This window comes from Macrobrachium rosenbergii, chromosome 12 (genome assembly GCF_040412425.1).
Source record: "Macrobrachium rosenbergii isolate ZJJX-2024 chromosome 12, ASM4041242v1, whole genome shotgun sequence".
Classification (NCBI taxonomy): domain Eukaryota; kingdom Metazoa; phylum Arthropoda; class Malacostraca; order Decapoda; family Palaemonidae; genus Macrobrachium; species Macrobrachium rosenbergii.
The window spans coordinates 14,303,001-14,330,500 of NC_089752.1; the positions used below are offsets into that span (position 1 = coordinate 14,303,001).

The 27,500-nt window shown below is 35.3% G+C and overlaps 1 protein-coding gene across 1 annotated transcript in view; it reads right to left on the bottom strand.

Annotated features, from left to right (window-relative positions):
* LOC136844410 (GTPase-activating Rap/Ran-GAP domain-like protein 3) overlaps positions 1–27,500 on the bottom strand; it is a 907,028-nt gene that overhangs the window by 202,105 nt on the left and 677,423 nt on the right. Inside the window, 1 exon segment of the mRNA XM_067113570.1 lies at positions 23,245–23,348. Coding sequence (XP_066969671.1) covers positions 23,245–23,348 — 104 coding nt within the window.

The window sequence follows — 27,500 nt, forward strand, 5'->3', positions numbered from 1 at the left end:
ACGTTCAGGGAAGAAAACCAATACGCTCACTGTAACTTTGTGGTCGTGAAATATAAATCAGAACATAATCGGAAAGGTTTTTTGTTATTTTCAAAATTAAATAGTCAAAACTGCCTTTACGGGTTCACTGAGTACAAAGTAAATCCTTTCTTTTCATCCTAGATACGTTCTCAAATTTTTCGAAGGCAGTTGTTGAAAATTAACGCTAGTGCTACATCGGATATTTTAGGGAAGACATTTCGTACCAATCTACATAGAAAAAAAAAAAATTTTATAACTTGTATTCATAACATTCAATCAACATTAGTTATACTTCAGATATTTTAGGGACGACATTTCATACTAATCTACATCAAAAAATAATAATAATTTCATAACTTGAATGCATAACACTCAAGTCACCACTGATGTCTAAAGAAATCACAAACGCTCAGTACCAAAATGGCCTTCAGTTTCTTATATAATTTCTCTAAATATGAAATCTATAAGCAACCTGAATGTGATAATGCCACCTGACAGCGTCAATTTTCCTTCGGATGTTAAAACATCGAAATAAAATGTGTTCGAACACCCGCTTTTTCATAGCGCTTTCCTCTGCCCGTGGATTTGCGTATATACACATATTTATGTGGGTCTCTTTACTGACGTACATTCGAATGTGTCTCTTCATCTCCGCCATCAACGTAGCGTTGCCCATACAGTAAGTTTACGTACCTATGTATGCAGAAAAGAATGTACGCATGTATATCTTGTACGTATGTATCTCTCTTTTTCTCCCCCCCTCAACAAACACCAACACAAAGTGTCCCCAGATAAACAAGAAATAAAAAAAAAAAAACATTTCCGTTACCACGACTGCCTTTGTCTTTCAGCGACCGATGTCATTTACATATGAAAACAAAACTCTTTCGCAGCCGTCCGGAAATTTAAAGGCTGGGTAAATATTGTGTCCAGGACCGCGAATTACCCCCTACCTCTAATACCAGCCCCACTACCTTCACCAAAGCGAGCGCACATGCGCGCAAACACACGTATACACACACACACACACACTCACACAGGGGTGAATGGACAAAGGCCTTACACACAAACTCGACCAAAGAATTCTTATTTTTTTTTCCGTCCAATCCAGTGGGGCCAACTATTTTCACGTTTGTTCTCACTCCGATGCTGAAGCGAGATGGAAGAATACGTTGGCATGGTGATATGATTTCGTTTCACTAATAAGTGAACGTGTATCTAATGTAACACGCATTTACAATCACACATGGAAACACACGCGTATATATATGTCCAATATATGTGTTACATACATATACATACATACATACACACACACACACACACACACACATATATATATATATATATATATATATATATATATATATATATATATATAACCATATACGATCACTTTATTCTGACACAAAACAAACAAGAATTTTATGGAAATATATATATATATATATATATATATATATATATATATATATATATATATATATATATATATACATATACACGATCACTTTATTCCTGACATGAAACAAACAAACAAGAATTTTTTATGGAAATACAAAATATATGTCAGTTTACTCTCACTGACGCATATTCATGCATACAAATAAAACAGAGAAACCTCTCGGGTGAGTTTCAAAAGATCACATGTCTTCTCTTCTGACTCCAGAGAGAGAGAGAGAGAGAGAGAGAGAGAGAGAGAGAGAGAGAGAGAGAGAGAGAGAGAGAGAGAGAGAGTTCTGGAGGATGGACAACACAAAGCGAAGAGACAAATGTCTGTTCGTTTTTACAGTTCTGAAAGGCGTAAATAACTAAAAGGAAATACAAGGATGTGTGTGTGTATATATATACTGTATATATATATATATATATATATATATATATATATATATATATATATATATATATATATATATATATATAGGTGTGATAAAAAATTTCATATATATATGTATATATATATACAGATAGATAGATAGATGGATAGATAGACAGATAGATGGATAAAACTATCAAGCATAGGTAAGCATTGCTATCACAACGAAGTCTACAGCGATCTATTATTTAAAATAATAATCTAATAGTGATCCTTTAACCATATAATTACGAAATTTAATCGTAAAATCTTGTTGCATTCAACTTGACCAGACGTTTATTTAATTAAGGTTACAGTTATTATTAGGCTAATGCTACAAATTCCATCCTAAACCATGTATCAGATTTCGCTTAATTCCTGATAGTTTTACCTTAGATATCTGTTATTTCTTTTATCATTTTCGTTCGTAATTCGCATCTTCAGCTTAGTCTTGTCATCCCTTTGCCACAGTATGTAACAGGCAACCTATAATTCATGAAACTAAGATGAAAAATTTAACAACTGCTTTCACCATAAAGACCTTCTATACAACCAACTTTGTCCCTACGTAAATGCCTTATCGGTCAGCCCACACATGCGCTTTCAATCATAATTTACTATTGCCTAAGGAATATTCGTTACGGTATCTAGTGGTATAGTTTCACGTTGTTACCTTAATACTTTTAAGTTAGAACGCAGCTTTCTGCTACAATCAAAGGATATGTGAGTGGAGGCTACAAAATGGATTCTGAGTTCCAGCCTTCTGGCTACATTCACGGTATTTGGATAAGCACCCACTCCATCATTATCTATGTCCTCATACTGAATGGAATAACGGTATTACAAGGGAGAGCCAGAACGTGAGTCTTCGGGTGGTAAACTTCCCATCTAGACTTGTCAGACCAAATAACCTTCATTCTGCATACTTCATGGCCAGGTCAATGGCAGGAAAGGTGTAACCCAGGGTAGAATTACCTGTAGGATATGTCGACGACTCTAAAGGACAGAGCATATTCTCCCGATGTTCTCTCCAATCAATCTTCATTCTGGGTGTTTTATTGTTCGACAGAAAGTAGGGCTGCTCCCGGGAGGGAGGGAATATCTAACACTTGGGTGATGGTGGAAGATGCACGCAGAAAAAAAATATATTTTACTGTTACTCGTCAGCGCCAGCAAGCATTCATACAGAGAAAGCAATAAGGGGCCAATAAACGTTCTTCGAGCTTTCATTTAACGTCATTATACTCAAAAGAAGAAAAAAATACAAAGGGAAATTTAATAAAATACAGATTAACGCAGAAAAATGGGCAAATCTAGGCAATGTCATAAACCTATTTCTTCCAAACATAAGCCAAGACTTACTTTGAAATCACACAGTAAGTTAACACATTCAAGTGAAAACAGCGTTAGCCTACTTTTCTGCCACAATAATGATAAATAAAAATATGAGAAAAGAAAGCAGGTACGAAGATTTATTTTTGGTAAGAGGAAAACATTCGCAAACAACTAACTCCTCAACAATAACAGAAATAATCTCTTTACAACGAGGCAAAAACCTTCATGCTATTTTGAGCCCGATAAGGATTAAAAAATACCAGCACAGAAATACCATCCACAAATACAACAAAATATTACATGGATGTAAAAAAAGTACTGTAAATAACTGAAAGACATGTACTTTACGTCATTACACAGGCGAGTAAAAAAAATATATGTACACCCACATTTGTGTGAGCATTCATGTATAATTTTTCAACATTTCCCTAACAGTGGTATTTCCAGAGAAAAACAACACAACAGCCACTTCTACATTCAGCCACAACAGCCTCTTCTACATTCATACTTTAAATTCTTTAAAGTGGATAAACTTCGTGCAGAAATCTTCCACATTAGCTGCTCCACACAGCTACACGAAAGGATCGTCAGCAGCGTGTCAAAACCTCCAACATTCACCACACCATTCGCCTCTATCTTGTAGGAATTTCTATTATTCCTCGATATCGTCCTCCATTCTTTCGGTATGACCAAACCATCTCAAAACACATTACACATCCATTCACATATCATGAGCTTTTTTCCATTTTAGTTTTAGCCATCTCCCCATTCCTCACCAATTCAATTATTTTTCAGCCAAATCTAATAGCACAAGTTAATCTCAACCTTTCAATCTTTTTCTTTTCCCTCACATTCAACATCCACACTCCACTTCTTAACAAGAGGGTAGGCTCAATAACCCACCTTGCCTTAAATAGGCAATTCATGTCTCTTCCTAATCTTTTGGACACACCCTAATATTTTTCTTGCTTTGCCGATTCTGTGATTCATTTCTTTTCTCATCCTACCATCATCCATTATATTTACTCTCAAATACTGTACCTAATCAGATCAACGGTTTCCTTGCTTCCGTTATCAATATCAAAATTAATCTTCCTGGTTTTCACTTACCCTCATAAACTCTCTGTTGTTCACAATTACTCTCAACTTTCTCTTCTTGTAAACAATTTCAAATACTCTTTTATATTACTGTAGTCCTATTCGCTTACCCAAATTAGTACTGTAACACCTGCAAACATCAACCATTCTACATATTCCATTCACAGCTCACCTTATCCTATAACTTTGCATCTACATCTGATGTCCTTTCTCGGACTTCTCTTATTTCTTCGTCCAAGGAAGTCATATATGCCTTTCCTTGCGATTTAAAACTTATCATAAAATCACTTCACAAAAAACACTTGGCCAACACACCTTTTGCTTTGTCTAAACACACACTGTTCCACTGCAATCTTTCTCTAATTTACCCATACCTCACAAACCTCCAGTGGGCATTTCCAAAAGGCTTCAGAGCCTGGAGTTCATCTTGAAGCCTTCAAAAGCCCCAGAAGTCTTCGGAATTCATCTTCAAGACCTGCATAGGTCACTCAGTCAAACAATTACCACTGTACCACAGCATCTGGCTCGTAATGCAAATAACTGGTGTCTTTCCATTCTTCAATCACCTAATTACTTTCCTTTGTCCTTAACAATCAACTGCACTAATAACACCTTCCACTCCCGCAACATACAGCTCTGCTTCTCTTCCATCCTTCATATCCAATAAATCTTCAAAATACTCACTCCATCGACACAACACTGCATTCCTTCCAGACAGCGCAACTCCAATTGCATCTTGAATTCTGATATCCCTTTGTTCACTACCCTTTGTGTCTGCATTTACTTCCCTACACAGAAACTTTTTATTCCTCCTAAGCTCTTGCTCATCTTCTCTGTTTCTATAATAGGAATCTTGATCTATAATTTTTTCATATATATATACATTATTATATATATATATATATATATATATATATATATATATATATATATATATATATATATATATATATATATATATATATATATATATATATATATATATGTGTACACTGTACACTCTGTACATACATATTCAATACACATGATCCTCGTTTCCATGTTTCCATCAATATATTGCCTGAATATGTAAATACCACTAAATAAATACGAGGCAGTAAAATGAAAGCCGGATAAGAAATATAATCTGCCACTTGGGCAAGTCTCCAAGCAATGAGAGAGAGAGAGAGAGAGAGAGAGAGAGAGAGAGAGAGAGAGAGAGAGAGAGAGAATGAAAAATTCGAAGAAATCAACGGAGACAAAGACACAGCAGGGCAGAGCCCCAACTTTGACATCTCAACTGTAAACGAGAATGACTTGCTTCGTTGGGCATCGAAACGTCTCTCTCTCTCTCTCTCTCTCTCTCTCTCTCTCTCTCTCTCTCTCTCTCTTCCCAGTGTTCGCGCTACTTGTTACTGTCTGTCTCCCTCATATGTTATGTGTGTATATGTATACATGTACGCGTGTATGTACATATATATACGCACACACATATATATATTTATAATTATATATACACATTCATAAATATATACATACATGCATATACGTATATAATACATATTAATATATGCAGACATTCTTAAATATTTAAATAATAATACATTCATACATACATACACAAGCACCTGCGCATACCATATAAGAAAGAACTTAAAACATCGCACAGAGACCTGTAACCCATTAACTAGGCAACTGTAACGAGACTTTTATATTCATATATTTTAATTCGGAATCTTGTAATGCCTATTCAGACGCAATGATAAACTCTCCCCAGCCCACCCATCTTTCACCCATCCCCGGGAAACGTGAAGCGATACAAACACGCCAATTAGTGGACGAACTGATTACGAAAAAAAAAAAAAAAAAAAAAAAAAAAACCTCCACAAATCGCCATGGAACATCGTTATTCAGCTCCGAACGACTTTAGCATTAATCCAGCCTTCACCCCCCGCCCCCACCTTCTCCTCCACAGGTCGTTACGGACAGGGGTTGCGTTCATCAATCGAGGATAATAATGTAAACTATTTAAATTCTGGGCCGTCCAATTCATAATTGGGTTTTCTGGCCGCCTGTCTGTCTGTCTGTCTGTCTGTCTTTTCCCTTTCACCTTTAAGCAATGGATCGTTCAAGTGCTTTGTCCTTTCTTCTTTATAATTCCTCCCGTGTACACAATATCATCCTTTACTCAATGCATGATTCAACTTCTTTGCCCATTTCTTCCTGTCCTTTTCGAAGAGTACTCCACTGGCTGGTTAGTTTTGATTAAGCTGGCCTTGTGGAAATAAGGGTCCTTCGCCCAAGGCGGTCAGTAAGAGTGGTTCAGTGTTCAGAGATATAAGAGGCATGATGACCACCTCTGGGCTCATAGCAGCGAAATATGGCGCCAAAGCAGACGTCAATGGGGCGATGAACAAAATACCCCAACTTATTGGCCAGGTCTGATAAACGCATGAAAAAGGAGAGAGAGAGAGAGAGAGAGAGAGAGAGAGAGAGAGAGAGAGTATGTGAGTGTGTGTGTGAAGCGGGGGCAGACCTTCTGCAACTATAGACATTTCTCTTACGATGAAGATTGCAGGTACAGGAGATAACTGAAGCACGAAAAGAATTCCTAAGCTGGATAGCAGAGGAAGATGAACAATTGCGCCAACTACCCCAAGACATTTTCCTCTAGCAAAAAGGAACAAAAATAGTACTTGTTAAAGAGAGAGGGAGAAAAAAAGGGGGTGGGGGAGAATAGGCACCCAACGTTGTCTGTTTCGGATTTCAAATAACTCTACTTCTTCACTTATTCTAAGTTATTTGCTCAATTTTAATTCTTATATTCCCCATGACACCGCATTCAAATGTTTGTGTGTGGCTGCGGTAGTAAATCAGTATAGCTATTTGCTTCTTATTCAAAGCAGAATAGAGTAACATACGAACAACCCAACATGAACTTTGAGCACATTCCCTCCCACTATAAGAGCATATCGTCCGTCCCCACCACCAGCAATCATCGAGCCAATGAAGACTTGGATGTCTTTCTTTTATGCCACCGCCAACGTTCCCAGTCTAAGTTTCAACTTTCTTATCCTACCAATCCTATGGTAGCCCCAAACATCCAGTATTCAATAAGCTCTCGATCTTTTGCTCATCCATAAAATACCTTCTCTCTCTCTCTCTCTCTCTCTCTCTCTCTCTCTCTCTCTCTCTCTCTCTCTCTCTCTCTCTCTCAAGATCTAGTCCGCAACAATCGTTCTCGTCTCTTATTCATTTTGTCTACATTTTCTTCTACTGAATATTACTGATTTACTTTGCACTTCCGGTTATTACAATAATATCTGCCATTTTGTTTATCCAGTTTAATCGTTTTTAAATGGTGGCAGTATCATGCTCTTTTTCTTATCAATTCTGAAGATGTGCTTTTTGCTGCCTCGCTTTATTAACGTTCACTGCATAGTTCTACGATCCTCAGTACCGTGACAAATGCTCTATTTTGTCAACATCTCTCGATGGCTTTTGGAGACAGCTCCAATTAAATTTCGAAATTTTCCATTAGCCACTTGAGCGACAAATTTACTACTCTGTTTCATAAAAATAAACTTCCTTTCGGTATTAAATAACCAAAAGGTGCGACATAAAGACGACTCTGCCTACGAATGGACGTACAGTACGTTAGATCGTCACAGATTTATTTCTGAAAGCACTAAATGCCCAGATCTACTCCTACACCCTCCATCCGGATCCATCTCAAAATCTAATCAACCCTTCTTTGGCCGACAGCCCAGTCCCCACAAAATTTGATTGAAATTCATCATCATCAAGTTTCTGGGACAACAAATGGACGGACAGACAAGGGTGACTACGTACCTCCGTCTAATACAGCAACAAAAAAGTAATGAAAAAAATATACAAAACTGAAAAGGAAAACCAAGAATCTTCGCCACAAGATCATCTTTATCAGTTCCCTCCCCTCTCACGCCCTTGTCTCTGAACTCCAAATTACCATCGGTATGTCTTTGATCATCAGCATCAGCCTTCTCTCTCTCTCTCTCTCTCTCTCTCTCTCTCTCTCTCTCCCTCTTTTCAACTTTGTCATTGCATCAAACATAATGAAGCGTCCCAAACAGGATATTCTCTCTCCCTCTCACCCTCTTTCTCTCTCCTTCTAACACCCGCACACGCAAACTCATTTTAAATCATTGTGCGATAACATACATATAAAGCTTAACAAAAAGGATTTATTTCTCTCTCTACCTCCATCTGTCAAACAGGCACAGATCTAAGTATTCCTTTCTTTACAAACTGAATATTTTCGAACACAAGCAGGCTATTCATCACACACACACACACACACACACACACACACACACACGCTGTCTCTTGGTCTCTTGTCACTGCATCGAACATAATGCAGCATGTAAACCTCTCTCTCTCTCTCTCTCTCTCTCTCTCTCTCTCTCTCATATACATACAGAAACACATACATTAAATATTTGAAAGTTTACACGAAATAAGGGAGCATACAAAGCAGGGTACACTCTCCTTCGCCCTACATCACTGCATCTAACATATTGAAGACTACCAAAATGGCTCGCTCGCTTTATCTGACAGACTATGAGATACCATACTGACTCTGTCTGTCCGTTTGTCTGTCTGTCTGTCTGTCTCTCGGACACTCACGCAGATTTGAATAATTCTGCCTGTGCATACGGCATACAGAAATTTGAAAATAAGGATGCTCTCTCTCTCTCTCTCTCTCCATATATATATATATATATATATATATATATATATATATATATATATATATATATATATATATATATATATATATGTACTATATATATAATACATACACACATATATAATACGTACATACATATACATATATACACACATACACACACACGCACATATATATGTGTGTTATGGCATCAAATAAAAATCGTGAAGTGTATAAAATAGCTCTCTCTCTCTCTCTCTCCCCCATGTATGTATATATATATATATATATATATATATATATATATATATATATATATATATATATATATATATATATATATATATATATACACATATACATATACATATACACACACATATGTGTGTTATTGCATCAAATCAAACATCGTGAAGTGCATAAAAGTGGCTCCCTCTCTCTCCTCTCTCTCTCTCTCTCTCTCTCTCTCTCTCTCCACCCACTGGTCGAGAGGCCCATCCATCTATCCATCCATCCAACCTTGTGTGCATCTCCCTTCATTCGGCCTTTCTTCTCTTTCCCTCTTCGGCCAATGCCATTACAACTCCCCCATTCCTCTCGTCTCCTGATCAAAGGATAGCAGCAGCAGCCTCTCTGGAACAGCCACCTACCTACCTACCTACCTTCCAACTCCTCCCGTCCAAAAAAAAAGGAGGAAGAAAAAAAAATTACAAAAGGGGAGGAACTCCCGTATCCACTAACACGTAATGCCAGCTCTATTGGTCTTACTAAATCAGTTTTATATGGCGTAGATATGTCTGCAACGTTTGAATAAGCTGAAAAGGTCTGGATTATGTACGTAACTGTAGTCACACACACACACGCACGCACATCCTATACATATATACGTACATGTATACATCTGTTTGAATTAGATTTCTCTCTTCTTATCTTCAGGATTTACCTGGAAAAATACATTTAATACATTTGGATTCCAGGTTTAGTGGCACACGCGAGCGCGCACGCACACACACAGACACACACATATATATGTGTGTCTGTGTGTGTGTGCGTGCGCGCGTGCCACTAAACCTGGAATCCAAATGTATTTTTCCAGGTAAATCCTGTGTGTGTGCGTGTATGTGTATTCGTGTATGCCACTAGGCCGGGAATCCAAACGGGTTTATCCAGCAAGAGACTGAAGATAAACGAAAAAGCGCAATCTAAGACAATCTTCCTTAACACATAATGCATACTTCATAAGATTTCCATCAGATCAATAACCTCTCCGAGAGACCTCGCAGACAAATATACCGAACGCCGACACGGCTGAATACATAACCTAGATTGGCAAGGGTAATTAAGGCACGAGAGCACGCAGGTTGAAAGTCCCATTTCAGCCGCTCTGGAAATAACGAGCATTAGCACACATGAATCCGCAAGGAAGACGGTCCTACAGTTTCACTGTGGAGCGCACTTCATATATTCCCTTATTAGTATGCACGCAAGACAACAAAAATACTTATGGTTCTCGTCCATTGCAACCAAAGAGACTTGGAAGGAGACTATTTACCGTGCATACATATCTCTTCATAAATACACAAAAACACATACACACTTACACACACACATATATATATGTGTGTGTGTGTGTGAGAAGGGAGGTTTAACGCACTGCTGGGTTATCCTTCTGTATGAGGTATCAGTAATCAAAATATGAAGGTGGGAGTGCATGCTGTGTTGGAGCCATCCCAGGTTATATAGAGTGCTTCAGTGATGAATAATATATATATATATATATATATATATATATATATATATATATATATATATATATATATATATATATATATATATATATATATATATATATAAATATAAATATATATATATATATATATATATATAATATATATATATATGTATATATAATTTAGTCACTGCTCTATATCAACACCTAAATATCAAATTAGCAATGCTTCATCCCCTTGGAAATTTAATACAGTGCAGGGATAAGAATTTTGTAAGTAAAAGAATTATAATGATTACATATATATATATATATATATATATATATATATATTATATATATATATATATATATATATATATATATATATATATATATATATATATATATATATATATATATATATATATATATATATATATATATCAAACATATGTATATATGTTCATATTTACATACATATATGTAAATAAATATTTATAAAGATTATATAATATATATATTATATAATCTTTATAAATATTTATATATATATATATATATAATAAAAGCCCATAAAAACACCAAAAGTGTAGAAATTATAGCGAAATTTTTTCCAAAACAACTGTCTTCCTCAACTGACAGGTTTTAACAGAAAATATTTATAGTCATATATATATATATATATATATATATATATATATATATATATATATATATATATATATATATATATATATATATATATATATATATATATATATATATATATATATATATATATATATATATATATATATATATATATATATATATATATATATATGACTATTTATCATATCAATGTGATTCATATACAATCAGAAAACTATGAAAACGTATTATATATAATATTAATTCCATACTATAAAATAATATATTATATATGTTACTAGGGGAATTGATTTAGTTGAGTATGGGGTCGAACCAGCGACGGACGATATATAGGAACAGTGATATATATATTTCGGCCATAATATATATATATAAGTGAATAACATCTCCCATCATCTCACCCGTCGAACTCGTTTTGCGTTTGGAGACGATATCCACCCACCCTCTGCCATATTGACCATATATATATATATATATATATGACTATTTATCACATCACCGTGATTCGCAGCGTTGTCAGAAAGTTACAACAAAACCATTATCCAATTCACTCTACCTAGAAATAAAATTCCTTCGGGTAACATATATGAAAAATATATTATTTCCGAGGTAGAGTGAATTGATATTAAAGGACGTTTGTAGCTTGATTGTATATGAATCACGGTGATGTGGATAAATAGTCGATAATATGGTTACGCGCAAAACGACTACACGGCAACATGGCAGAGGTGGGGTGGATATCGTCTCCAAAAACGCAAAACACCTGAGTTCGACGGGTGAGATGATGGGAGATGTTATTCACTTATACCTCTCTTTGTGGCCGAAAGCGTTAGTGTGTCACTGTAGTCCTGATTCCTCGTCCGTCGCTGGTCGACCACGGGACGGTGGACTTATTATCAACTAAAATTCCCCTTCGGTAACATATATGAAAAAATATATTATTTCGGGAGGTAGAGTGAATTGGATATTAAAGGACGTTTGTAGCTTGATTATATATATATATATATATTATTATATATATATATATATATATATATATATATATATATATATATATATATATATATATATATATATATATATAAAGATGAGTGGACAAGACACAAAAATATGACAGTAACTACATGTTATTTAGTACATAATTTCAGTTAAAAATAAAAAAAGTAAATAAATATTTTCTTTTAAAAAAGGACAATCGCCATATTTACCAAGAATTGGTGGCTGCAAATAATAAGAAAAGGAAACTAGATCAAAAACAGTAACTTTAATAGACAAAGTAGGCAAACCGCTACTTGACAAACAGTTCTAATGCTCTTCACCTTGTGTTCTGAAACTGTTTCTACCTACGGAAAACTACTAATAGTCCCGGCATTACATGTGAGACTGGAGAACAGGTAAACAGCACATGACGATAAGCCACCTGGGAAAGATTAATTTTTGCTTGGGTAAGAGGCAATTGTGAATTCATTAGCAGACAATTCGAACTTTATCTGTGGACAGGCTTTTTTTCTTTTCAAATGGGCTGACAAGATTTACTCGTACACCTCAACTAAGACTTCCAAAATTTGGCAGCTTCATATATCTGATGTACTTGGTACAGTGAACATTGGGATTAGTGAAGTGAATGTTTAATTAACAAGTAAAAAATGCGCCCAAGTTTCTTCGGCGCAATCGAGTTTTCTGTACAGCCACTACAGCATATTATCAAGGCCACCGAAAACAGACCTCTCTTTCCGTGGTCTCGGTATAATACTGTATGAGCCGCGGTCCATGAAACTTTAACCACGGCCCGGTGGTGGTCCATCCTATAGCGTTGCCAGAAGCACGATTATGGCTAACTTTAACCTTAAATCAAATAAAAATGACTGAGGCTAGAGAGCTACAATTTGGTATATTTGATGACTGGAGGGTGAATGATCAACATAACAATTTGCAGCCCTCTAGCTTCAGCAGTTTTTAAGACCTGAGGGCGGACAGAAAAAGCGCGGACTGAATGAAGTGCGGACGGACATAAAAAACCGGCACAATAGTTTTTCTTTCACAGAAAACTAAAAAGGATCTACGGGCTTTTTAAAATAACGTGACTGGGAATGAATCTGAAATAAAGTAATTATGCGACTAGTGAATTTCCTGATCAAACGCGTTGGACCTGGAGAAAATATATGAGCTGTTAACAAATGTTTTTAACAAAGGTTTTCTTCAAGTTACCGATTTTGTTACATAGTGGAGGAAAGTAATGAGGGCCTAGTCTACAAAAGGTTTTTTAAAACCGATGTAAAAAAAAAAAAAATAAGAGTTATCATATTTCAAATGACTGTTTAGGTTTCTGTCTAGGCCATACAATTTATTTATGTTACATAAATTAAAATATAATTCCCGTTATATTGTACCTTGTATACTCTTATCTTAGTACAATTAAAAAATTAGTAGATTATAACTTTGTTAACTTGTATTTATGTTTTTTATTATTTTTCACGACCCAATGAACGGTGTCAAAAACCCCGAAAAGTTGCTTTTACAAATTCGACTGATTTTAGCACCGGCGTTCTCATTTCCGCACAGAATTAAATTTCCAAGGGGAAGAAGCATTGCTAAAGCTTTGATTTCTATACATGGGTGCAAAGCTTTAACCATCTAGAGAAGGCCTGAGAAGACAGAGTTCAAGGAAGAACAAAACATACCTGTGTTTATATATATATATATGTATGTATATATATATATATGTGTATATATGGATATATATATAAATATATATATATATATATATATATATATATATATATATATATATATATATATATATAAACATAATTATGTTTTATGTATATATACACACACAAATACACACACATATATATAAATACACATATAAAGAAATATATATATATATAATATATATATATATATAAATATATATATATATATATATATATATATATATATATATATATATATATATATATATATACATATATATATATATGTTTTTCTCAGTACCGAGTATTCCCTCAAGTTTCCACCTCTTGCCATTCCTCTTCGTTACGCACGAAATCTCCTGCTATTCTGAATGGAACCCCAGTATCTATTTTCTTAGAAGAATTTCCATCTCCTGACATTTCTCTTATTTGCGGTAGCAAACCTACAGTTTTGTTCTTAAACTGTTTATTCCTCTTCACACTCCTCCAATTTGTAATGATCCCCAAAAATACTCTTTTATTTATGGGAAGTTTCCATTTAACGAATTTAGAAATATTTTCATTCGTTCAGTGAAATATTTCTTTACATTCTATCTAAAGTATTTTTCTCTTCCTTACAATAAAGTTTTATAAATATTTCAGTGAAATATTTCTTTACAGGCAATCTAAAGTATTTTTTTCTTTCTTACAATAAAGTTTTATCTCACTGACTTCTCTATTTACGGATTATTCCACTCTGACACATCTCGATTTAATACTGCCTTATCCTGTTTCAGAGAGATGAATGAAAGAATGGTTCTAAGTTGCCAGGTGTCGTGACTTCTATGGTCATTGACGCCGAGATGTTTGAGAGAGAGAGAGAGAGAGAGAGAGAGAGAGAGAGAGAGAGAGAGAGTATTTTGGTCTACAGCAATTCCAAAAGTGCACAAATATTCGTTTCCATCGAGCACCCAAGCCATCGGGGGAAGTATCTTGACCGCTTGGCTATCAAAACCAAGCTTTGTTACTACATTAGAGGTAAGACTGATGCACTTTTGACGCCATAAATTTCTCTTAAACAGTTTGGAGGAAGGAAGATATTCACGTATTTTGGAAGCCATACATAACGAGTAATAAAAACCACTTCGCGACCTTAGAGAGCACCGGAAATACGGGATTTTTTTTTCTATAGTTGCAGAAAGCTACAATTATACCACCCGGATGGCCAAACTAGGCATACAAAATTTCCGGTTATCTGGTAAAATGCAATTCGACATCCATAATATTCATATCAGTGCGCACGCATTACATACACACACACAAACAACCACCAAACGGCCAAAAAAAAGCATCGTTACCACAATGAAGCTTAACAAAAAAAGCTTCATTGCGCAACTACATCTTCAATGACAATGAAGAGCATTCCGGATCCGCATCCGGATTCGGGTCCGCCTCGCAATCTGATCAGCTTTCCTTTGGCCCATAGCAACGCCCTCCACAAAATTTCATTAGGGACCATCAATGAGGCTTCGAATAACTTGTGAACAGAGAGGGAAGGAAAAGGGGCGATTTGGCTGAATACTTCGTTGCCATACATATTTCATGTCACCCAACAATTGCAACTGCCGTGCTTTTAATCAAAATAACCCAAAACAATATGCCAACGGCAATAATACTTACCGAATACTGATAATGAATAACAAGTAAATAATTAATCATACGGACGCAGATGTTTAATTTTACATACACACACCCATATATATATATATATATATATATATATATATATATATATATATATATATATATATATATATATATATGTGTATGTGTGTGTGTGTGTGTAATGTGTGTGTGTGCGTGAGTGTGTGAGTGTGTGCGGTTTTGCGTGTTTATACAATTAAACCTCTGCGTCCATATGATTAGTTAATTATTTGGTATTCATTATCAGTTTTGTTGTGTTCGGTAAGCATTACCGTCAAGTTTGCTTATTATTTTTAATTACAGTTATTTCTATTATATATATATATATATATATATATATATATATATATATATATATATATATATATATATATATATATATATATATATATATATATATAGCCCTAAGCGAGAAAATACGTTTACACAAAATCAGTGACAAGAGCTTTTTTGTTATTGGAACAATATGCTTTAATGGCAGCCAAAAATTAAAAACATTGAAAGCGGCCAGAAAATTGCTCTCATCTTGGTCGAATGACTGTAACTTAGCAATCGCAACTCGCGCAATCGAAAAGACAGAGGAAATGCAGGCGATATAAAGTCATTGCGGTCCTAAATTCCAAAGTAGTCTTTTTTTTTTTTTTTTTAAACATCAATACACAATGAAATGAAATGCTAATGCATTCATTGCGGCTGTAGCCATGCTAAAAAATATTACGTTGCTAAATAAATTACTTTATAAAAGTGTCAATTTTCATTGTCAGGAATCACTCACGTTTTCGTAACAGCCATGAACTTACGGGTATGAGAGAGAGAGAGAGAGAGAGAGAGAGAGAGAGAGAGAGAGAGAGAGAGAGAGAGAGAGAGACAGACAGAAAGCAGATTCAACTTATCTTTTGTTTAATTTACTAAATGAACGAATTAATGGTGTAATGTAGGCTATAAAGCCAAGCACCGGGGCACTTTTAACCATTCAGCGCTTAAGGCAGCGAAAACAGAGATTCAGAAAATAAATAAGTACAAGGATCTAAAAAGGAAACTGGGAGGAACCCCAAGGATACACACCGAATTAACAGTTCGAGAGACTGGACAGCAAGATGGAAGAAAGGACGCGGGAGAATAGGTAAAGTAAAACCCCAGAATGTGAGTGCTGCTAAGGGACGATGAGACTCCGAAAACACCCTTTCGTGATGCCCACAGCGCACCGTTTGAGGATCACTGACGATATTAGCCCCTTTCGGGGTCTGAATGAGTGAGAACTTTCTTTTCATGCCTGGAAGAAAAGTGGTCAATGGTCTCTCACTGGAGAACATTATTTCCAAATGCTAAAAGGAAAAATTCTAGTTTCAGACTTTTCCCATATACTATGAGAGAGAGAGAGAGAGAGAGAGAGAGAGAGAGAGAGAGAGAGAAGCGTTCATCACGCATTCGTAAAAACTATAACGAATTGGCGGAATTCGTACGAACTCGGATATTGCTCTTTCAGGTCTGAAGAGAAAAGATATTTGCATGAACCAATTTCAGCGAACTGGATTAAAGGCAATCTAAACTTTGGTACTTCTGTGTGCTGTTGTTTTGGAAGTGTAATAATAATAACAATAATAATCTGCATTATGCTGATACCTAATAAATCACTTTTATTGTTATCATCACCAGTATTATTAATCATGCACTGTTTAAGGCTTCGCAGCCCACCGACGCTAACATCGGATTCTTTAAGATGAATAGTAAGTTCTAAACATAGATTTTTAGGGTGGGGTTGCTAACCCCATGCTTTTGCTCTCACAAATGGTCAAAAGAGCTAAAGGGGTTACGTCATCTGGCATCAATTCTTCTGCGTTATGACCAGACCCACCGTTTCTTAAACTCACTGATCGAGAGGACATTGTTTAGTGAAAATGGCACTGCCTGGCATTCATTGGCGGTCGTTCAATGACTTAATTTTTTTATCATTATTTCCAGTAACAGCAGCAATATCGAGATCAGCATTAACACACATAAATAAGGATCATTTCATGTATTACAAGCAAGCCAAAAGCTAGCATTTGAAATTTATTTACCCATCATAGCGGAAGTAGGCCTTAGCCCCCACCCCCCTACGGAGAGTTTTAATGAGCATAATCATTAGAATAAGTATTGGCTTGTAATGAACTATTCACTGCAAGCTAATAAAGTATAACGTTACGTGAAGTTGGCAAATACAGATAATTTATTTTATCAATTACTGTACCCGTACCGTCAAAAATGACGGTAACGTAAGAGAGTGTCAATACAAGTTACTACCATACGGACCTTTCCGATTCTCGGACCAAGGTACAGCACCTTGATTTTCAGCTATATGGGAGCATGTCTGTTACCCGTAGATTACTAATTACATAAAAAACGCATAAACGTTCTGTGTCATTATAGAGATACCGTTAAAATCTCTCTCTCTCTCTCTCTCTCTCTCCCCGTGGTAGCCAAGCAGAGAAACATGTATGGTTCTAAAAACTTTTCACAAGTATGGATTAATGGTTCTCTTTCGCCGTCTCTCTCTGTCTGACTCATAATACAGATAGCATACCTGTATGCTCATGGCCGTTACCTAGAACGTGAGCGATTCCCGGCGATAAAAATTTACATACTGTAATGAAGTCATTAGCATGTTGTTGATACAAAGACCTGTCTTTTTTTATTTCTATTTTTTTTTTAACATGACTACAGAGGCAATGAATGCATTAGCATTTCATTGTATGTTGTTGATTTTAGGCACAAAAATTGCTACGTTGTAATGCAGAAATACTCTCTGCAGCAATGTCTTTTTAATGCTGCATTTCCTTTTGGCATTTTCGATTGCATGCATTACAATGTGAGTTGCAGGCATTCGGCCGAGATGAAAGAATTTTTGTGGTCGGTTTCGATGCAGTTTTTAGCCTCCTGTACCATGAAGCATACAGTTTTTAAAAATGGCTTTCCCGATTGGGCTGGTTTTGTAAATAACTTGCAACACATTTCGGTGAAGGTCAACGCAAGTGTGGCTGGGTATTTTTGTAGGTACATTTCGGTCTTGAGAAATGCAGCGTTGGCACCTGTGGTTGGTGCCAATCGTAACTTGTCACGCCATCGTCATAGACCGTCGTGTATCGCAGCGTGCCAGGATGTGACCTTTGTTGTTCTAAGACTACTGTTGATGATCTAGTGTCTTTTTGAGGCTGACGAGAATTCCCCAGGAAAACAAACTGATCTCAAATTAAAGACTGGAAAGCTGAGAGAGCCTACAAAAAAGGGAGTGGTTTATTGTTTACAAACATTGATCGACGGTTGCGTCAGAAAGACAATAGTCATAGAAGTAAAGCATAAAGAATTTACTACTTGGCTGTATCATATTCTTAGCTATAAAGTGCTTTCTAAAAAAACTGTTCGAATGATTCACAGAAACGTAACAATCTATAAAGAAAAAGCGGAAACCACTAAACATAGAGTAAGGTGATGCTGCCCTCTTCTTCATTAAACTTGAAACTCTATCGTAACTTGAAGGAATAATGGCCCAGTCTGTCAAGTTCTTGTTGGAGTCTGAACACTCACAAAAACAAAATTCGGATACATTCCGTTGTCAAGATAACGAAATACACAAAAAATCTACGCGTTCAATTATGGCAATATTCTCTTTGAATTCTCTTCTTTATGCATTCCGCATGTACAGTAGCCTACACATCTTCATACTACATTAATTTTTTATTTCTTCAAAATAACTTAATTTTTAAAGAGGGATTAATAATTGTTTTGAAGTAATGCCTGGATGCAAATAGGTTAATATGGAATAATTTAATTGTTGGAAGAGTTTCTGCCCTGATAAAATCGCTTTACAATTCACGGAACACGTCGACACTTTTTATTTTTTTTTTTTTTGAAACAGGTCACAGAAATGGACAACCCAAGGCATTCACTTAGTTCCAAGAAAACGAGTCAGCGAAAAATAAACATAAAGAATCTTAACAATGAAGGCAATCACAGGCTTGTTTCTTTTATGCATGTTATGCTTTAGGAGTCACGGATATCTGGGATATCAGAAGCACGAAAAAGAGTGACGTCGTCTGAAAGAAGGCAATGAGCCTGTTTCTAGCAGTTGCTATACCGAAGACAGAAATGAGACGAGATAGAAATAAGTAAGGCGATTGCCACTTTTTCAATAAACTTGAAACATTATCGTAATTTGATGGAATAAAGGCGCCTGAAAATTACTGTTCTTAAGCTCCAATAGGTTATTCTTGGTGGAGTCTAAATATCCAGACAAAAAAAAACTTCAGATGCATTCCGTTCTCAAAACTACGAAATACAATAAAACTCTAAGCGTTCAGTTGTAGCAATAATTTTTTAACTTTAAAGGAAGTGATAATATATTATACTGAAAGAGTCATGGATACATGAAGCAAGAAAAAGTATCTCCATCTCCAAGGTTGTAACAGACCTGGCTCTTTTGAGGATAAAAAAGGGGGCGAAGATATTAAAATCATGTATTCAGATCCAAACAAAAAAGCTTATAAATTGTCTAAAAAAAAAAAGCTATTCCTTAGAGAAACACTGTAAATGAACAGCTTAATTAGTTTTAAGCAATTTTCCTTGGCTGGTGAGTAACAATACACCAATGCATAGAAACTTGCAAGACCAGTAAAAGAGAAAAGAATGGAGGACATTAAAATAAAAGCCAAATGCAATAATCTGAAAGAGTTGGGCCACATGCTGAAACTGAGGCTCCTCAGGTGAACATTGCAGGTTAAAAGAGCACACCAGAACACAGTAAGTCGAAAAAAAGACGAATGCAATAAGCTGAAAGTTGAGACGCATGTGCTGTCGAGAGCTGAAACAAATGGACTAGGTTTAAAGTACAGAGACGAGCGAATTATGTTGAGGAAACTAAGAAGAGAGCAACAGGCTGAAAAAACCAAGCTCAACTAAATACGGTAGGCTGAAACGTGAGTCAAAGGCCTTCGGGGATGGAAAAAAAAAAGAAGTCGCAGGCTGAAACAAAAGATCAAAGGCGGCAAGACTTGAAAAATAATGCAACACATTAAAACCTACTTCAAAGACACTGGGAGCTTATAAAAATGCAACAACGTGAATGAACCAAGTGCTGAAAAACATCACCAGAGGCGGAGCAGGATGCAAGAGAAATCCAACATTAACCTTAGGATAAATTGGAACGGACGAAGAGAAAAATTCAAACTTTAAATTTAGACCAGACACAAAAAGATTCTGTTTCAAGACCATATGGAGAATACATCCAACTGCCGGAAGGTCTCCGATAGCACCGTCTTAACTAACAGCAAAGGACTAACAGACAATACGAGTCCACAATCTTTCGAGTATGAAACGACAGCAAAAGAAATATTAATTGTAATTCAAGAAATGACGCCACATTGGTATGATACCAATACATGCACACAAGTACATATAAAAATGCATAGGTTACATGTGTGTGTGTGTGTGTGTGTGTATGTGTATGTGTATTAGAAAAAAAAAGTAGTTTGTTGAAGCAATCTACAACTTCTACCTACGAGCAGTGTGTGTGTGTGTGTGTGTGTGTGTGTGTGTGTGTGTGTGTGTGTGTGTGTGTTGACGAGCGTGCTTGTGAGAGTATTTCCACGCATAAGCGGTTACAGAAAATTGTTCTGGCTGCCTGCTCCTCGCACAAGTGGAATAGCCCCCTCGGGAGTTTCACAGATACATCATGTGAGCGTGGAAAAGATGGTCGGGTGTGCGAGCAAGGTCTTTAAATTTTCTTTGCGCGGACGTTCCCCCGGGGGCCTGCAGCGCCCGAACGCAAGACCCCCGCCGGTGCTAAGAAATACATTCCCGGTATCCACAGGCAATATTTTTTGTTTATTAAAAACTTTCAGCGGTTTTATTGCTCATCCCTTGTTTTCCCAAAAGTGGGAGATACTATTCGCTCACAATCACGGTCTTCTTGGATGGACAATGAGTAGGTATATCACATGGTGTTTCGATGTTCTTCCTTTCAACAACCTGAGCTTCCCGTTAGATAAAATGTGTGTGTATATATATATATATATATATATATATATTGATATATACATATATATATATATATATATATATATATATATATATTATAACAATGTATATACTGTATATACATATATATGCATGTATATATATATACATATATATATATAATGTATATACTGTATATACATATATATATGCATGTATATATATATATACATATATATATATATACATATACATAGGTGTGTATATATGTATATATAGTGTATTAAGCAAAGCATTTACAGGAATGTCTGTATCGCATTCAAGTATATACATTTTCTGTACATTTTTATAAATATTCATTAATACTATTGTAAAATAAAACTATCAATGACGCTTTAGTGTAAATAAAATGTCAATGGTGCTACTTACACACACATAAACATACATAGAGAGAGAGAGAGAGAGAGAGAGAGAGAGAGAGAGAGAGAGAGAGAGAGAGAGATATAGATAGTTGAATATGACATTCCTGAAATAAGTTACCTCAGTCACCTGATTCCGCTCTATAAAATGAAGTCTCGACAGAATTTAACAAGAGTATACTGTATATCTCGTCAGCCCAATAACTTTAGCAGATTGCATCTCCCATTCTTTTCATTTTCGTAAACAAATGACAATGGCGTAATTCTACTCTTTTGCACCAGAGGTATGATTAAACTTGCCCCCACCATCCGGCTCCCCTCCGCTAAATGACATTGTTGCAACAGAGAATTTTGTAAAACGAAAAATATACCACGTTTTTGAAGCCTCATAATTATAAACTTAATGGTTGGGGAATCTGACACACCCACATAAGTAATTATAATGAATTCAAAAATTCACCCAATTCCCCACAAAATTGACAAAATCCGTAAGATGATAAACAGGATCTACAGATTAATATACTGTTAAATATATTTGGAATGTGGACGGAAACGTGGTCGAAAACACATGTTTGCACTCTTAAACGTTGCAAGTTTTGGACAAATAAGCAACTATGTATTCAATGCTAACCCCAAAAGCTTATAAAATCAGAATGAATTCAGTCTCATTGTGTAGAAAGGTATGGAACTTGAGACTAATAATGGAACTATTCATTTAAGCTTAACACTTTGAAGATACAGTCATTGTGTGTTTATATATATATATATATATATATATATATATATATATATATATATATATATATATATATATATATATATATATATATATATATATATATATAGATGATATACATTATATTATAGATATACATATATACAGATATGTAATATATATACTGTATATAATATATATATATATATATATATATATATATATATATATATATTATATATATATATATATATATATATATATATATATAGTACACAATGATAAAAAGCAACATTCTTGCAGGCACTCGCACGCAAGAGCCTACACTCCTGACGACTGAGCAGCAAGACAGGACCTGCACGATCCTTAAACGATCACTTACCTGTTGTTTGTTGTCCTTGGAGAAAGGCAGCATGGTAGACACGTGGAACATGATCTCGTGGCCTTCGTAAATCGTATATACGGAATGCCTGCCAGTCATGTCACCTGCACCAAAGAGAGAAATAGTTGTTAACTCATGCAATGCGGGCCAAGGAGAGACGTGGTTAAGTAATGTCCCTATACCACTGACTACCAGTACAAATTCCCGGTAGCAATGAGTAGGACTCAAATCACACACGGCAATAGCAGAGCCAGTTAGATAGTGAAAGCTGATGCAATGAGTAACGGTAGTAGTTATCTACAGTCAACGGGAAGCATTTTCCCCGAGATGTGACCGAGTACCGGGACCTTTCCATGAAAAAAGCGGACGCCATATCTTAAAAACTAACCATAGATTTTTCTTGAAAGTATTTTCATTGTGTTTCCCACACTCAAGTTACTACTATGGCACAAATCTAATCTAACCTAACCCAACCTAATTTAACCTAACGTAACCAACCTAACCAAACTTAACCTAGGGGCATGACAAAAAAAACCGGGGCTGGTGCAATACTAGCATACATCTCAGGAATTTATCATCGGGAATATTGACAGGTATAATAAATGTCACATGCAGCAATGAGAGATCAGAAATTTAACTGATGTCAGCCATGGTGCGATGAGTAGTTATCTCATGTCACACAAAGACCTAAGGGAAGGGATTAACCACCGTCAATTATAGCTCTGAGAGACGAAGATTTTAATTCATGTCACCCTTGAACATCACCGCAAGCAATAAGGGAGAATACAAAATCTTTATTATTAAAAAATGGGGGGAAAAAATACGTGTTTCATTAATCACGGCATGCTGGAAGATATTCATCTATTATAAATTGGGGGAGGAGAGCTAAATCCGACGGTAATTTGTTATTCATTTGTGAAAAAAAATAAATATTCAATACTGCATTCGGCCGGAAGCAAAACAAATTTCATTTGATATTCATGTGCCAGAAGTTCATTTATCATTCAACCGGAAGACTCAAAAAAAGGCTAATTAGTTATTCATTTATTTCAAAGAGGAGTACACGGCTTGTCTTTCAACTGTGCAGTCCATTTTTTTCCATTCGCCCATGAATGAAAGACAAGCTCACTTTCCTCTTAGAATATCAAACCACCGATTCGGGGAATCGGTTGCGGGGGCGAGGGGGGGGGTTAGGTTAGAGAAAAGAAGGAGGGGGAGAAAAAGGAGTGAGGAGTTTAAATTCCAAAAGATTTACGTTGTGAGGGGCAAGGCAACACACAGAAGGACTGATATGGGCGTGCACAATCTAATTTTTTTCTCATGCACTTATTTAATGCTCAGTCTACCAAGTAATTTTGTTCATTATGTATATTCGCACCGGCACGAGTGAATACCATAATCAAAGATAACAAGATGGTGATTATAATGCCGAGACAATTCTTCTTCACGGGTATGCCGTTGCAAGAAAAGAAAACTTTACACTGTTTTTGGCTTAAATGACAAACAAGAAGAAGCCCACAGATTATATAATTTTTACTGGACAGGTGTGTGATTTTTTTTCAGTGTCCCACTCTGAGGAGAAAAGGCTGTTGTGACAAAAGTCGCGCTTTAGAACCTTTGTTCCTTTCTTAGTTATCTGTGTTTCCGATATCGAAGATTTGATGCAAAAAAGTCGAAGTCAATTAAGGTCATTTAGTACAAACGCACTCTGTATTAGTAATATGCTCAAATCTAAGAGTTCAAGACCCCCAAAATTGTAAATACTGATTTTGAGGTCTAGTTATGAAGCAATACCTTTGGATTCGATGATACTGAAAACTGACATTGTACGGTTTAGAACTGTAATAAACATTGGTTATCAAATGATGTACAACACCTTACTATATATATATATATATATATATATATATATATATATATATATATATATATATATATATATAAAATATAGATAGAAACAGAAATGAATTACTACTCTGTGCTTCATATATATAAATATATAATATATATATATGTATATATATATATATATATATATATATATATATATATATATATATATATATATATATATATATATATATATGAAGCATTGTATAATAATTCATTCCGTTTCACCTATATATATATATATGTGTATGTATATGTGTATATATATATATATATATATATATATATATATATACATATATATATATAAATAAGTATATATATATATATATATATATATATATAAGGCAACTGGGGAGTAATAATTCATTTCCATTTCACCCCACATATATGTATATATATACATATGTATATGATATAAATAAATATATATATATATATATATATATATATATATATATATATATATATATATATATATGTATACAGCATCATACATATATATATTTATATATATATATATATGTATACAGACATACATATATATTTATATATATATATATATATATATATATATATATATATATATATATATATATATATTTATAATATGTATATATATATATACTGTATATATGCTCAGAAAATCACAGGAGGTGCAAGTGATTTAGTATAAGCGAAAACCACAGGAAAATCAAAGTCAGAAAATCCATACCAAGTGCTTTCGCGATATGTTTATTCCCGCATCGACGGGGCACAAAATGTGCCCCGACCAATCGGAAATATATATACAATGCATGAAATGCCGAGGCCCACTTTAAATCAATCTTCAAATGAAAATGAAAAATAAAAATAAAAAGACTTGGCAGCATGAAATAAAAAAAATCAGTATTTTAATCAAATTTAATGAGATATTTATAAGAGAACAACCTTTGCTCAAGTTGGAGAAGCAACCTTGACAATGTCTTTGTTTGGCAGAAATTAGGAGGTAGCCTTGGAAATACTGTTTGGCTTAGTTTGGAGTAGCTGTTAATCCTGCCTTTGATGTAAGAGCATAAGAGTGAGTGTGCAAATATACATACACACACATCATCACACACACACACACACACACACACACATATATATAATATATATATATATATATATATATATATATATATATATATATATATATATATATACACACACACAATTTATCTTTATATATAGAAAACGAAAGAAAACCTTAGACTTTTTTTGCTATATGTGTGTGTGTGTGTGTATGGGGGAGGTGAGGGTCTACAAAAGGGAACTTCCAGACGAAGGGGTGGAGGGTGGAGAAGGGGGTGAAGGGCAGTGGAACTATGCTGGAGGGAGAGGATGGTAACGTAATCTCTCCAGGACAAAAAGTAGGACCAATTGGATTCTCAGGATGGCGAAGCGGTTCTCCTTTTTGAAGAGACGAAACTGAGTAATTGTCAGCTGGATTAACGGGCCCAGCGAGTGGATCCCAACACAATGTGTCTGTAAACCTGTCTGCCTTCATCCTAAAACCCTATATCTATATCCCTATACATTTTTTTTCCTACAATACCAAAACATATTAATCAATAACTCAGGCTGTATCGCAACATCGTGTTTACCCGAGTACCCCAAAACACAGCGTGTCTGTATCAAAATGCACTGTCTCGTTTTTCCTTAACACACTCTCGAGGAATGGAATATAAAATTTAGGCCAAAGTCCAACCGGTAGGACCTACGAGGTCATTCAGCGCTGAAAGGGAAATTGAGAGTAAAAATGCTTAAAAGGTATAACGGCGAAAACCTAGCAGTAACAATATGAGGTTGGAGAGTAAGATGGAAGGAAGAGAACATGAACGGAGGTACAGTAAAAGGAATGAAAGGGGTTGCAACTAGGGGCCGAAGGGACGCTGCAAAGAACCTTAAGTATTGCTTACAGTGCACCGCATAAAGTGCATTGACGGCACTACCCCTCTAAGGGGCACAGACAGCCCCTCCTAAGGCCGTCAACAAAGGAAGCCTGTATTGGTCTGGCATCTGTCACAAAACATTTACGCTGTTTGTCTGCTGAGGTATATCGAGCGCATCACCGCTAATACACTGTCGTGTGCACGTCTTTTTGACCCTGTTCCTCTCGTCTTCCTCTTTGTTTGTTTGCTTTTGTGTGTCCCTGTTTCAGTGAGTTTGTCTTAGAGTCTGGAATGTGGATAGTGTCTGCTATCGTCCATTTGTGTCCGTTCAGTTGTCAGTTGTGTGCTGCTCACATTGTTGTTTCATACATTGTTATATAACAGAATAAACGGTCCAGTTCATAAAACAAAAAAAAATATTACTATGGCATTCAAAAATAAATAAAACCGTAA